The 16,367-nt window shown below is 37.6% G+C and overlaps 1 protein-coding gene across 1 annotated transcript; it reads left to right on the plus strand.

Moving 5' to 3' along the window:
* The first annotated feature begins 8,320 nt into the window (after positions 1 to 8,320).
* Positions 8,321 to 16,182, plus strand: LOC139968676 (matrix metalloproteinase-16-like). Its single transcript, XM_071972948.1, is given in 9 exon segments — positions 8,321 to 8,544; positions 10,500 to 10,623; positions 11,501 to 11,709; positions 12,089 to 12,302; positions 12,961 to 13,119; positions 13,534 to 13,802; positions 14,319 to 14,457; positions 14,819 to 15,012; positions 15,014 to 16,182. Coding segments are annotated over 9 exon segments (1,452 nt in total). The 5' UTR covers positions 8,321 to 8,454; the 3' UTR covers positions 15,068 to 16,182.
* Positions 16,183 to 16,367: the final 185 nt, after the last annotated feature.

Genomic DNA, 16,367 nt, shown 5'->3' on the forward strand with positions numbered 1-16,367 from the left:
ACGAGTTGTGTAGCTTAAGTCAATCAGTATTTGCGAAACTGGGTCACTGATTCTGTGGTACACATGCATCAGATGGGGTCGTCGGTCCCGAGAGCATGAATGGTGCGATAACTACAAGTCTGTCTCGTGGATAGAGCTTCGAACGAGCTCAGTCCGTAAATTGGCTTCCTAACCCTTGAGATAAACACAGACCCTTAAATTGACTAAACTTAACACGGTCCTATATTTGACGTACTCGTTTATTACTAAGTCGCCTCTTCCAATTGGTGCAATGCATCGGGTCGTTAAATTTTATGATTATTCAGTACGGAAACTGATATGCGAGATTTAAGTATGCTAAACCTTCAGGCTAAGTGGCATGCCGGAGGCCACGGTCCAAACTACCATCGTCTGTCAAGGCCCGGAAATGGTCCTCCAGCCCGGGGATTACTTACATCCAGGAGCCTCGTAATGCTTAAAAATAAGCATGACTATGGACGTCGGCAAGCTCCGAAAACTGTATAGAGACAGTTTTCCACGTCTGGAGTGATATTTCCCAAACGCAATTTTAGATCGCGTTCCAAAGCTTGCGGCGGACAGTCGTATACCAGATTGATGATGACTAACTTCACGAAATGGTCACGTGATGTCGTGCATGACGTCAAAATTCTTAATCTTCCCAAAAACAGGTATAGGTTTTTGTTTGTTGACAATAATGACGCGGACACTACTCATGTTGACTCGCCTTTCTAAAGATGCACCGACGGATCGATATTAGAGCAGCGTCATATGAAAGGACACGATGTGCCTCAATAGAAGTGATCTGTATACGCCAGATACAGTATACTGCTACACATGTTCCCTCGAAATGTACAAACAAACAAATATAAATACAAATGACGTCATCGTCCTAACTTTCTATCAGCAACTCAGTGCTAGGATATGGCAGCTCTCTTTTGCTTTAAGTTCTCAAGAAAAGAACAAACGTCTTTACGTAGAAACGGCGACTTCGTGGGAGAAAATGTTACTAAAAACAAATAAAGGAATAAGTACATAATGTACCTCATTTAAACATAAACAATATCGGTAAAGCCCCCCACCCCCAAACTCCCATCTTCCGCCTCCCCCACGTCCTTTGCCCCCACCACCTGGAAAATAAATGTAGGTAAACGATGGGGGGGTGGTGCTCTCATGTTTTTTTTTAATTATTTGGACGGTTACCGTTTCCCCAAGTTTACTCCCCCACCCCCTTCCCCGCCGTTCCCCTCTTGTGTTTTCGCTGCTGATGTCCGTGATATCTAGGGATAACGTTTTCATTGGTATATCTTGTCCTTAAAACAGCAACAAAATAAGCTTCAAGATTTCTTTAGCGTTTACAGTTTTAATGAAACATTAACATAATATTTGATTGCAGTATAATTGTAATATTAACAAACACATGTAGTATTAACATAATTTCTCAAACACATAGAGCACGTGAGCCAAGTTTCATGATGCTCTTAACGTCAGACAAGAAAGTAAACCGAATGAATCTTTGTTCATTCATACTTAGTAAAGATTCCTAAATCCTATTGGTCCATTCAGGTCAGCTGGCCGTGGTTAATCCTGTGAGTAACGCACGGTAAAATTACGGGGCATCACTTTAATAAATCTTTGGTTATATGTAACCAAAAATGTTTTGTTTTATGATTTTTCCCCCACACAAATGGTAGTGTATGAATGAACGGGGTTAATCAACGGTCTAGCGTGCGTTACTCACATGATTAATGCACTCCGGGTGTTAATGCTATCGCTGGATGCACGAGGGCGGAGCCCGAGTGCATCGCTTGCATTTCCCCCCGATCGTGCATTAATCCTGTGAGTAACGCACGCTAGACCGTTGATTAACCCCTTATTCATACTTTAAGAAACAAACTGACTAAGTAGATATTTAATGTTATATTTTTTTCATAAAGAATCAATTTGAATCAGATTAGGGAATGAGGAGTAAATGAATCATTTTCACGCAGTACATGTACAGGAAGGGTAAACTGCAATGACTCTTCACATTGACAATAAGCTCATCGATAAGTCGAAGATATATAAACAGTGCTCGTCTATGTATGGTAGTGCATATACAAGCTGTTTTATAAAAACAAAGGGGCGGAAATCATTTAGCTCCCTTAATTTGCATAAACTATTGTTGAGGCGCCGACTTTTGTTTTGTTATACAGGTCAATGAGAATTAAGTCAAATATTCTATCTGTCGTTGTTACATTGGCGTAACTTCCTTGCACCTTGCACCAGTTTGATTAACTTTCGATTCGCATGTTGAACATAATTGACAACACTTTAAAGTGAAATATAGGCATATATATATATATATATACAGGGGCGTATCCAGGATTTTCTAACCCGGGGGGCGCGAATGACTATCTAAACGGAGCGCCACCATCGGTTGGCGCGCAGCGTACAAGAAAATTTCTGGTTTTGACACCCCCAGATCACTGGAAATGGCACATCTCGGGCTTGAAAAGGACCAACTATAGATGTTCACTTTTGCCTGAGTTAATCAAGTTTTTTCCCAATATTTTTATTTCCATCCATAACCTTTTTGAAGATTGTCACCAGTCACACATCATGTTCGACCTCATCGCATCTCCTGTGGATCATTGCTTTTGTAGGTGATTCTACGTCGCGGCCCACAATACCCGTCAGCCCCACTTTGCAAGGTTTTAAGCCCATTATTCGTTAAGAATTTGAAAATTCACATTTCTCGTGAAATGAATTCACTTCAAAACATACCCATAACGTTGCACAAAATTTTATCCATGGACAGCCAATACAGAAAAACCTCCTTCAACCCCTAACAGACCGGTCAAAATTGCACGAGAAGATGGAAGATTGTTTAGGAATGTTGGTCAGGGAAATTTCGAAAATTCAGACACAGTTAATTTATTGGTGCATAGGCGCAGATCAGTCGTGGATAATGGTGGGTACGCGTGTCTGTTCTCTGATACTATCTAAGCGGAGCGCGACCATGGGTTCGCGCGTAGCGTACAAGAAATTTTTGGCAAATATACCTCCCAGATCACCGGAAATAACACTTCCCACACCCAATGATGCTCCCAAACCTCCTTAAGTTTTAGATCTCATGGCTTAGAACTTTAGTTTGGGGAAATGCATGGGCATCTGCAGAATAAAATCAGGGGACAAATAATCCAAGTAGACTTTTGTATACATTGGGTGTGGTTTCGTAACTCATCGGGAAGCGATTAGAGGGGTGGGCGTAGGCTTGTGGGGCGCGCGTTTTCATGCAGGTGGGAACAATCTCAAGAAGTGATGTGTGCGCCCGCCCCCCCCCCCCGGCAATGATACACCTATGGATCCACTACATGATATTAGCAGGAAATGTGCTCAATTCTCAAATCGCATGCGGAATTTAATTTTTTTATTTTTAGATTCATTGTATGAGTTACGGTACTAGGGGTGGGGTAACAATTAGCATTCAGTTCGCGTTGTATAATATTTTAATCTCTGGATGACAGTGTTGCATCGAAGGACATATGTCTAGTGCAGTTCAAATATAGATCCTGGGCTAATACCGAAATGCGTCATGTTCCCCGACGACTAGGCCGAGTTCAAGACCAGCCACAATTGGTTTCATAGCACAATTTTACAATTGTTAAAGTATATATAAACATTAGTGAGAGAGGAAAATGGAAACGTCAAAAATGGAGTTGTCGGTGTAAGGGGTAGGCTGAGGCGGACGCCCCTTCTCGATCCGTGACTGGCTACCCTGTGTATATAATAGGGATCAGTGCTGTAATTATATATGTCACTGTTCCTCTTTCTCTTCCCGGTGTCTTTGCGATTTCTTCTGTTCCCTCCTTTTTCTCCCTTTTCTCCTTTTTCTTTTTTCCTCCTTTCTCTCCTCCCCCTCTTTTCCCCCTCTTTTTCCCTTTTTTCCTCTCTCTTTTTTTCTCTCTTCTTTTTCTTACCCGGGGGGCGCGCGCCCCCAACGCCCCCCCTGGATACGGGCCTGATATATATAGTTGGCTAAAAGCAAATCCCGTACCGAAACATTTACGTACAATACTCGTCAAACCAGTTCCAAAAGGTAACCATCAGTAGTTACTGAATTCTACCCTGGTCTCCCACCAACTGGCTAAGGATAATTTAGTTCGGGCATCTTCGGGCACCCCATTACGGGAAAACAAACAGAAACTACAGGATCATCGCCCTGTATACAAAATTGCAAAACGCGTGCTTACTTGTCGATTCGACCAAACCAAAACGCACGTTACAAATTCGGCATAAAATAAACTGCCTATCCAAAATTGTCATTTACCTCATCAACTGCAATATTTGTAACTTACAATACATTGGAGAGTCAAAAAACACTCTCAGAATGAGGATGACACAACATAGATCGGCGATCAAAACAAAAAAGATCTACCAACCTGTTGCAAATCACTTCAATCTCCAAAATCATTCTATTGAGAATTTGCGTGTTATTGCCATTGACCAGAACGATTCTTGGACAGATAAATCTAGGAAAGCGAAAGAAAATTTCTGGGAACTAAAGCTAAAGACCTGCACGGCACCATTCGGTTTAAACATCAGAAACGATTTGCCGTCCCAGATAAACCAAAACAATTCCTTTACAATTACCACGGAATCGGATTAAAATAATCCGACGCGGATTAAAATAATCCGAATTTCTAAAACTTCTGCTCAATTCAGCAGAAATCTGTATGTCGCTTTGCCTTTACAACCATGCCGACATCTTCTCTATAAAATAGTTTCAATTCCTGCAACTCCTTGTCACTTTCGGTGATCATGCACTGAAGAAGAGCTAGTTTTGCTCGAAAGCTCTGCAAAAACCAAACATTGGCTGTTTTACTTCCAATCACTTACGTAATTCAATTATTGTATCTCACTCGAGATCCAGCCTTTCTCTAAATGCAGCATAGTTGTTTAACAGTTTTTCCGTTATTCCTATATATATATATATATATATATATATATATATATATATATATATATATATATATATATATATATATATATATATATATATATATATATATATATATATATAATATATATATATATATATATATATAATAAAAATCGTAATGAGTTGGAAAATCAAGAACAGTGAAAAAACTTTCAGCCTCTATATATATATATATATATATGACCTTCGTCAGCAATACTTGGCAGTCAATAAAAGTACAAAATGTAACACAATGAAAGTATGACGCTAGATCAGTGTAAGTTGCATAGATGGAATTAGAACCAAATAAACCATGAATATACAGGAAGCGGATTTAAGAGCAAAGAACGGATTACATATGTTGTAGAACTGATAGTTGTTAAGGGGTCCCAAGTCTTTGTTGAGGTCGGTGATGTCAGACTAAATACGAAGATCTAATCGATTTCTTTACCGTGACGTTAACAGTAGCGGCTTTGAAGTCCTATGCAATTAAAATACATTTAAGGTTTTTGAGAGAATGACTATGAAGATTGAAATGTTCGGAAACTGGGAATCCTGCAAACTTATCACGAATAGATATTTTGTGATTATTAAAACGTTAGCGGAACCGAAAACCTGTTTCACCTACATAATTGCCCTCTTTGCAAAGTAAGCTGTAGAAAATGAAAATAAAATTATTAGAATCACAAGAGAGGGAAGGACGTCTTAGACTATAGTCAACATTGGGAATTTGACTTCGGTGCCTGGGGTAAGATGATTCTCCTACAGTCTGTAGGAGAATCGTTTAAGCGTGGAGGTAAAACATCTGTTTTACCTCCATGTTAAAGGTACCCCCCATGCTAGCATTTCGTCAACCCCCAACCTTAGATCTCTACTCACTTCCTCCAGACTCTCTTACTCAGTTTCCACCTCCGCAGGCAATTTCCGTTGCGGTAAACCTAAATGTCAATATGCCCCAAGGTAAAGCTTGGTCACGAAAACCAAACGACTTTACTAATCCACTCTCAACCCCAGTCCCCTTACATCGAGGCTGTATAACGGGGATGTTAAACCAGGGAGTTGTTATAACAACTCCCTGGTTTAACTTCGACCATGACGTTATTGATAAATATATATATTTCAAACAATGTTACATGTATATTGAGACTTTAAACCGCATTTAATATTTCACTGTATACGGTATACAAAACAAAAAAAAAGTTCCTATATCACCGTGCACATAAACTACAGACACAAGTTCACAAAGGTAGTAACAAAATCTGGCCAGTCGACCCCACCGACCTCGTCGACCCCGCCGGGCCCCCTTTCTTGGGGTCTTAACTTTTCCTTAATCATATCATAAACATTTTAATATTGCCTTTTAATACGTGTATATATTCGAATTAATCCTCATATATCTTCGAATATTAATCATAGGCTATATGTATTCGAATTAATACGTGTTTATATTCGAATTAATACGCGTATATATTTACGCCATATGATTGGCAAATACCATATACGCGTATATACCGTATTCGAATTAATCCTCATATGTATTCGAATTAACCCTCATATGTACTCGAATTAATACGTGTTTATATTCAAATTAATAAGCGGATATATTATGCAGTGTTTTTCCCGCGTGCTTACCATGTGCGTTGAGCGTAGAGTTTCTATCATATATAAGTTATAGGCGATGTTTGGCTGATCCTGTCCCCTTCAAACACATACAGTGGCAATTAATCTCACAAAAAGCTATACAAAATTAGATGCATCTATTCAGATAAATGAATGGCCTACTTAATTGCTTGACTACAGACGCGTCTTTTCGAATACAGTAATCTCTTTTAAAAGGAAGAATTTCACAGGTTTTATTTTCTCTTCTCACTGACAGATGAGAATTTCAGCATTAATTACAAAAAAATTAATGCACAAGAAAGAAAATCAGACAGATATGGACCATTGATCGGTGACTTGAGTGATATTGGCTGGGAAGTGGATTTCATAACGGTGGAGATTGGAGTAAGGGGGATAATAGCTCCCGGTACAGTAAAACTTATGTGCAATAGTCTGGGAAAATCGAAAAAATCTATAATAAAGAAATACCTTGCCAAATGTACTAAACTAGCCCTCATGTGCAGCTATACAATATACAATCTTCGGGATGATGCTGACATTTGCCTCACACATATTGTACATATATAGAGTATATTTTTTTCAGCAGTTTTTTTTTTTTTACTATTTGATCGCATTTAGTTTTGTACTTGTCGTTCTCTTAAGTTCTTGGTTGCTTGGTATTGTCTCTGTCGTTTTAATCCCTTTATCCTTTTATTATCCTTAGTGTGGTTTTCTGCTAGCTGCGGTCGTTGAGACCTGTCATGCTTTTTATAGTCAATTTTATCTGTATTTTGTACATTGAGAATTGATAGAAATAAAATAAAACCATATCCACGAAATAACAGACATATAGTTCATAAGGTTTCATACTCCATATATAGTCTATAGTAATCCACCCGAGTGTTCTTCTATTTCACCAAAGGTTCAAAAATGCATCAGAGAACATCTTTTTTGATATGTTATCAAACAAGATCTGTTTATTTATTCATTTATATTTTTTGTGGCATATATGTCAGAGTACACAAATGGTTGTACATGTGGTGCAAACATTTTGATCAATTGAGGTTATTTTATTATGACCACTCAATATAGTATACGAAAATGAACAATCAATGATTAATGTTTCGTACTTATGAACTAAAAAGGTCACATCACTCAGCCGGGAGTTGCAAGCCACACCAACTTCTTGGTAACAGCGACTAACTCCATACATGGCTGATTTTCCTCAGTAACTATGAGCAAGCGTACGGGTATGACGTCATATTGATGCGTTATGACGTTGCACTTTTACTCCTGAATCATTGTCAAATCACTGCGGTGCCCAGGATCATTTCATCGTCATACCATCGGAGTCACCTAACCTAACAAGAAAACCAAACCACCCTACAAAGGTTTCCAAGAAACTTCCGTATGTATACAAGCATTGGTCGACAATACCAACTTGCCTTGGCCGTTCTAATCTGGGACACAAAAGGACCTTGGACAGACCTACGTCACACCCCGAGTGGATAATAGGATGGATTACATAATCATGACAGAGGTTGTGCCTTTGTTTGAAGAAATATATTGACCGGAGTGTCCGGGATGACGATAGCGATAACAAAAGGTTGGGAACGACTGTAAATGAAAGGATATCCTTATATGGTCAGGGGAGGGTAACAAGATCTTTTGCTTTATCGAAAAACGTCAGGAAATGCTTCATTGTTCTATAGAAAGCAATCAACTCATGTCGATGTACATTCTGATAAAAAGGAGTGGCTCTCAGTTCTGGCTTCAAATCAAGATTGGAGTCCATTCAATACAGACAAGCAGCAGAAGAAGAAGAAGACAACTCATCCAAAAATCAAGATAGATAGAACTTTTTTTTAAAGAAGAACTTTGTGAAAATTTTCAGCATGGATACCTTACTAGTATTGACTTTATTTTGCGGGTTGGTGCCCGCCGTGTTCTCCGCAGCAGTCATTGACAATCCGTTATCAGCAGCGGTAAGTATAAGAATATGAATGCTCCTTTTTGAATTTATTTTAACGAAGAATTCCTTTCAGATGCTTAGAGTTGACTTTTGAGTCGATTTGTATATTTGATTGACACATCGCCGTATACTGAATTCCCATTACAATGGATTGTGTTAGATTTTTTCTTACATGTGTTAATTTTTCAAATGGTTATTTTACATGTGATTATTACTGATTATGAGAACTGCGTGGACGACGAAATGTTGTGAATCTAATTAATTAATGACCCTAAATGGTTTAAATAATGATGGCTCATGTTAGTTTGGTAAGGGTTACCGTTTTATTTTGATTAAATAGGCCTATATAGGTAGGTGTGATAAACTCGCTGGCAGAAACGGACATATCTATAAATTTTCATGTGTACCTCTTAAATTATAGCTGATTCTCTCACATTAGAATGATAAATACACAAAGTCGGTGTTTCGTTGTGGAGTTGCATCATTACATGCATGTGCAGCAAATCTTTAAAACAAACACAAGGAATCAATGTAAAAGAAATAATTTCTAAAGATGTATTTTTTGAGATGGTATTTTTTTTTTTTGGGGGGGGGGGTCGTCTAGACATGGCATGTCGGGCATACAACGTTTGCCAACTTGTGTGTCATTTTTGTATGTTTCATTATTATAACACAAAACAAAATGTAATCTGTATTGCTCTTATGAGCATGTAAAAAACAATACTAAAAGTTCTCTCCCATGCACGGCATACTTTGCATAGACACAAGTTCGACCACTGATTGTTTTCATGATGTTCAAAATATGATTTTTATTTTGTTTCGGCTTGTTCATGTGGAATTGGATTATATTGATTTCAAATTGGACATATATATATTAACTTTGACACTTCAATAGCTATTTCGACATTTAGGTTTAACGTTTGGGTCTCCGTAGATATAGTTTCTAAAGTGACTTCATCACGGAAGTTCTAAATGTCAATGCGGGATTACTTGACCTATACATTATGACATCGATTCAGCTACAGACGTTTCATGAAAACTAAACAAAAAACGTAAAATGACTTCAGGAAGTTCAATGTTAACTAACAGAATGATAAAAAGCCAAAAGTGAAAGAGGAAAAAAACAACTCAAAAAATGAAAAAAATAATAATAATTTGTTGGATACGTGACCGATCTGATCTTACCAAAACAATACTTTTACTCCATGTAGTCTATCACAGTAACTATAGTACAGTTATAAACGAGGTACGTTATAAACAAGAAATCGATGCTTTTAATTAGATACATTTATATATGTATATGTATAGATATAGAATATGTATATAATTTGGTATATAACCAAGTTCTTGGAACTTGGTGTCCATTTTTTTTATTGGTGTCCATCTTTCATTTGGTGTCCATTTTTTAAATGGACACATGGGAAGCGAAATTTTATCGCAATCCACAGAGAAGATAACATGTTCAAAGGCAGGAACTATATAGATACAATAAACAGATACTAAACCAAACAGAAAGTAGAATGAGGGTGTTTAATTGAGGAAGGAATACACCGCACAAAAAAAAAACAAAAAAACACAGCTGTCGATAACACGGCCTTGGTCCTTTCCTGAAACCAATATCTATATGCTATATAGCTTATCAATTAACTCATCAAAAGTTCTTTAGAAAGGGTCGTGAAACTAATTAGTGACAACAAGTGTATGACTCGTGGCTTTCTTAACAGTTAATTAATTTTGATTTGATGCATCTAAGGAAAAGTCATTACGAGTTTATTATTTCAAATCACAAACAATTTTTTTGTCGAATTATATTGACTTCCTCCATAAAAGTGATAGTTTTCAACCCGCCCGCACCCTCCTATCACATTCACCGTCCCAATCCCCTGACCTAGCCATGCTCTTGTCACTAATACAGTTGGCTATATAATATTATGTTAAACCTATTGTTTCCGTTCTTCTTTTTTGCAGCAATATCTGATGTACTTTAACTATGTCAAACAGTCTGACATGGACAACGGGAAACTGATGACTGAAGAGGTCATGAACAACGGCTTGAAAATGTTTCAATCCTTCGCCAATATCACAGTGACAGGTTAGTTTCACCCTTTAAAGATCTGTTTTGTTGGCTCATCATCAGTGGCGTAGGAAGGTACTTTTGAGTGGGGGAGGGGGGGGGGGGGCTGAAGACTGATGGCCGGCCTGGGGGAGGGGTCCTACGCCCTTGCTCATCATTCTATAGCTAGGAAAGATTTGTGATTACATAATCGGCCTGCCATACGGTCGTAAATCGACATAAGGCTTTACAATTAGCCTGCATAACTTTTTAGCATCATTAGGCTCTTTGTGCAAACACTGTGTGGAAATATGTTCATGTCTACTATGTAGTTAATCATATATGCGATCACACTAAAGACCCTCAAGAAAAAAAGTGGCAGGCGTTGTAGACTTAGGCTATTGGTAAAAAGTATTAAAAAGTAGTAGTAGGGTCTATACACAGACCCATAAAGAGTTGTTATCCTGTTCTCGCCTGTCCCTGGGATATATGACAATGGAATTAAGATAAGTGAGTTCTCCCAACTAAGCTTTTGCTTTACTTATTTTACCAAAGAGACTGCGTATTCGTTTCAGTTGACTCGGTTCAGTCAATTTTCATTTCCTATCATTGAACCGTGTTGTATACAGTAACACTAGGCTACACGGCATCATGACGTCATGTTCAGACTTAAAGTAACTGTGGTCGGACCTGATGCAACATAATAAAATGCTACTTAGTTGATATGGAGGCGGACATTGATCTTCTTCCCCGAATCCTAAATGAAAAAAGCTAACTTTCCTCGTGAAGTCACTTATGTATATCAGGGACTATTTTCCAAATATAACAGAAAGAAAGAAAAACAACATTAAGAATGAATTATCATAAAGATGTGGCGTTTTATTAATTAGAACCTCTATTTACTTCATAAACACAGGTGAGTTTGACACAGAAACCATGGAGAAGATGAACCAACCTAGGTGTGGTGTACCGGACATGATGAATGTTGGTGCAGACGCGCGCAAACGCAGATTCGCCGCACAAGCGCAATGGCCAACGAGGTCACTCACATGGCGTGTTGACAACGTCACACCAGACTTTGGAACGCCAGCAGCCATTGTACAACTCATGAAGGACGCGTTGCAGGTATGCACATTATTATAACTGTTTACCCAAGAAAGACAGAGAGCGATATTCGATCAAATTTTTGACATACATGTATCTATAAAACTTGGTAATTAGTTTATAGATCTTAAGTTTAATATGTCGACTAGGCCTATCACTTCGACCGTCGATCGTATATTCGACCGTCGAGTGGTTGTAAATGTGCACTTTGATCTCTGAAATTGCATTAATTTAGAATGAAAACAGGTCAACATTGAAACAGTTTAATTTCGTTAAGGGATAGAAATGGAATTTATGTTACAACTATGCATATACATACATACATATATATATATGTGTGAATTATGATATGATATGAATATTCATTTACAACGCATATTATCTAATCTCTCATTCACAGTATTGGTCAGATGTTTCCGGTTTGACTTTTACGCAAGTTACGTCCACCAATGCTGATGCTGACATCATAATTTCTTTCGCGCCTTTTGCTCATGGTGACGGGAACCCGTTTGATGGCCCAGGGGGTACCCTTGCGCATGCGTATTTCCCTGGAAGTGGAATCGGTGGTGATGCACATTTTGATGAGTCTGAGACTTACTCGGCCGCCGGAGGAGGTAAGAGCGATATTTTTGTTTGTTTTACCGCTCTCATGACAATATTTTCTTCAAATAAATTGTCATCTTTTCTAATCGTATCTTCTCAATATTTAAATAATTATTATATAAATATTTAAAAAGTAAGCGTCTGTTCATTTTGGAAAAGAAAAAAAGGAACGAAAACAACTATTTTCCGGTCCTTTCTATATACCCGTTACCAATTGTGGAGTATGTATATATAAGTTTATATACGATACAGTTATATCTAGTAATAACGTCTGTCTATAGTGACATACATATATATATGCATATGCAAAACATCTTCTTACTTTACACATATCGGTGGTTGCTCTTTGCAATCCAACTTTAGCGTCAGAACAAAATCTTGTCCAAAGCTTTAACAAATTTTTTCATTTTTTTATTTCTTGTATTGTCGATACACATGCGTAAATGTGGGCAACGTTTTATGTTATAATGTTTTGGCTTAGATCATGCAGCAGTTTAGTTACACATTTGATGATCAGTCACACAGCCACACAGTTACATAGTCACACGGTCACATAGTCTCGATGCAACGTCACTAGGGTTGAGAGCAGATCAGTAGTTTGGGTATCGTGACTCGGTTCTTTCTTCGGTTCATGACCTTTCTTAAAATTCTGTTATAATCTTTCTTCAGGAATTAATCTGTTCCAAGTAGCTGTGCACGAGTTCGGTCACAGTCTTGGTCTGGGTCACTCGGAGGTCGATGCAGCTGTCATGGCGCCATTTTATGTAGGATATGACCCTAACTTCGCTTTACATCCTGATGACATCGCAGGAATTCAAACTCTATACGGTGTGTATATCATATAGGCAGAGGTCGGTAAGGCGGGGGGGGGGGGGGGCAGAGTTCCGGGATCTCAGGTCAATAAGAAGCCCCTGGAAATATGGGGATAAACTATATGGTATTCTACTTGTATGGATGACTTTAAGGCGTGGCATTTATTTTGATATTTTGTAGAACTTTAATAGACAATGTTATCAGTGCAGGTTATATTACTATAACTTTTTTTTTTGCACGGCACTATAGGCTTGTATACCTATCAATCATATCACACTTAATTTCTTTCAATGAATGACGTAATTACATACGTGATTTGTATACTGCCCTAGTTGTGAGCAATTCAAAAGTAACAAATTACGTCAAAAAATAAATAAAACCCTTTAATTAAATTGAGTATATTCAACGATTTATTTCATATATTTACAGGTACTAATGTCGGAGTCCCAGAAGTGACCATGCGCCCAGAGACCATGCCCCCTAATGTACCATGCACCGGACAATTCGATACCATCACCAGAACAGCGGACGGTAGTACCTACGCATTTAAGGACAATCTGGTCTTCAAATTAGACAGTGAGTCTATCGGTCTCGAACCTGGATATCCAGCTGAAATCAACTCAGTGTTTCAAGGGCTACCGAACAACTTAGATGCCTCTGTCTTCTGGGACGATGTCGGCAAAACGTATTTCTTCAAGGTAATACATTTAAAATTTTTATTACAATATTGTAAATTACAAGTTATAACAAGGCTAATCATAGGTCTCAGAGGTCTTTTCTGAGATGACGAGACTCAATCAGAGTTATTTAATCTTTCTATGTTAATCAATAAAAAGGGAAATAAAAAAGATGTTTCTATTAGTGTAAAGTTGGGATCATTTAGATTTATATCGCTTTGTCTGTCTCTATAATGATAGAGATGATCATTTTTTTGTAAAAAAAAATTGTTCTGCTTTGAATTTGTGAGGATCTGGCACAAAAATAAAACAAAACAAAAAAACAAGTAGACCATATAATGCTTCTGAAAACATCATCTCAAATTTACTTTTTTAAAACCGAAAGAGGCACAACTAAACTATCACCTTCAAATGTTTACTGACTGAAATTATAACCAATGAATAACAACTATTTCAACTATTGCATCGCCAAGGGGGATACACCCCCCCCTCTTCTTCCCCTCCCATCTCATGTATGTCTTGTTTGTTTACTTTTAGGGTGATCAGTACTACAGAGTTAGCGGTACAACTCTTGACGCCGGTTATCCCAAACCCATTTCTCTATGGAACGGTCTGCCAAACGACTTGGATGCAGGATTCGTATGGAGCGGTAATGGGAGAGTCTATTTTATCAAAGGTAAGAAAGTTTCTTGATGATTCAAGTAAACGACGTCGCTGCGAAAGTCGGACATACGACGCGACGTTATTGTATCAGCTATAGTACTCCCCATCCCCCCCCCCAACACTCCCTCTTGCCATAAAAAACCCATCTCACCCCTCCCCACTCACACACCTCCTCTCCTTCCACACTCCACGTCACCAACCAAAAATGAAGAAACCCGTATACATATAAATGAAGCAATTGAACTTCATATATATGATTTCTGAATATGTTCAATATTATCGGGGTTTTTCTTTATCGCAGGTGATCAATATTACCGATACAATCGATATGTTATCTGAATGTGTTCAATATTATCGGGGTTTCTTTATCGCAGGTGATCAATATTACCGATACAATCGATACTCTGGGAGGGTCGATGGCGGTTATCCTCGTCCTCTTAGTGTCTGGCGTGGTCTTCCATCCTCCATCGACAGCGCAATGCAATGGAGCAATTCCAGAACTTACTTCTTTTCCGGGGAAGAATACTATCGTTTCAACGACAGATCCTTCCGCATTGATAGTTCCTACCCCCGTAGTACCGTACAATACTGGATTGGTTGCGGGTTGGATTCCATCCAAGTAGCGACTACACCTGTAAGCGGCGGTGCACGCTCTCTTCTTATTCCAAGCTTAGCCGTAATTATGTCAAGTACCATTCTCAGCCTCGTCTATTTGTAGAGTTATTAAAATTTTATTTTGTCAACTTTTTTTTTATACAAATCTTCTGTGCTGGTCACAATGATGTTGCTATTCCTTGCTCCAGTTCAAACATGATTACAAGTATATAACAATTGAAATTTTCATATTGTTATCTTCATCGATGTTTCAGGTATTAAGTATCCTTGTCCATGTATTTTTAAAAGAAACTTTAATTTAAACACACAATTTTTGCCTACGTCATAATTCTGTCATACCAATGAACTAAATTTTGCTTCACTGATTAACAGAACCTTTAATTAACTTTCTGGTATTAGTAACATTCAGTAGTAATAAATATATATTTTTATTTTGAAACCAAAAATTTAAAACAACCAAGAGAATTTCTTTCTTGTAAATAGTACTATTCGAATCCATTTTACGGATTTGAAGAATGTTTTTAATTTCGCTGTTCTTTCATAACAGCTAATTATTTTACATATTTTTTGTTGTTGTATATATTGTATTATATTTCATCCCGGAGAGAGATGGGGTGGGGTTGGGGAGGGAGAAATTTTAAACAGGTCACATGATCTTTTAATCAATGGACAATAACTGGCTAACTTTATTTCATGTCACCATGGAAACTTTTGTACACGTAACTTTTCACTAGATTGCGAAAAAATACTCAATAATGTCAAGTGAGTGTTCGAAAATTTGTGACAATTTTATCCATAATTTTAACCGTTTTGTTTCAATATATAGTTCATGTAAAGAAGAAGAATTACTCATTCATCTGTACATGGTTAATTTCTTGAGTTTCCTCAACCGAATTATTGTTGCTTATCTTATAATTGTTTCTGTTTCTTTATGGAAAGTAAGGAAATTTTCCTTACATACAAACATTTATACGTAAGTTACTTTAATAAATATATTTCACCCATAACATGTAAGTCTACCAACATTTACCAAATGTTATGTAGTTTGATAAATGACATGTTTAATTAAAAAGCTGTTAAAAGGTGTGGATTCGAATATAACAATTCCAAAATGGCCACGAAATACATGTTGCTTCTTTGTTATTATTATTTTATAAGTAATGTCAGTATACTTTTGCCTTGTAATGTTAGAATGGTGAAGTCGCACATACTTGTTCGAGCTGTGGGGTAAAATGGGTAAATTGAACCAAAATGATAAGGACTTCTTAACTACACAACTGGGTGGAGGGAGGGTGGTGTATAACGATG

The sequence above is a fragment of the Apostichopus japonicus genome, chromosome 6 (assembly GCF_037975245.1).
Source record: "Apostichopus japonicus isolate 1M-3 chromosome 6, ASM3797524v1, whole genome shotgun sequence".
In the NCBI taxonomy this organism is placed as follows: Eukaryota; Metazoa; Echinodermata; class Holothuroidea; order Aspidochirotida; family Stichopodidae; genus Apostichopus; species Apostichopus japonicus.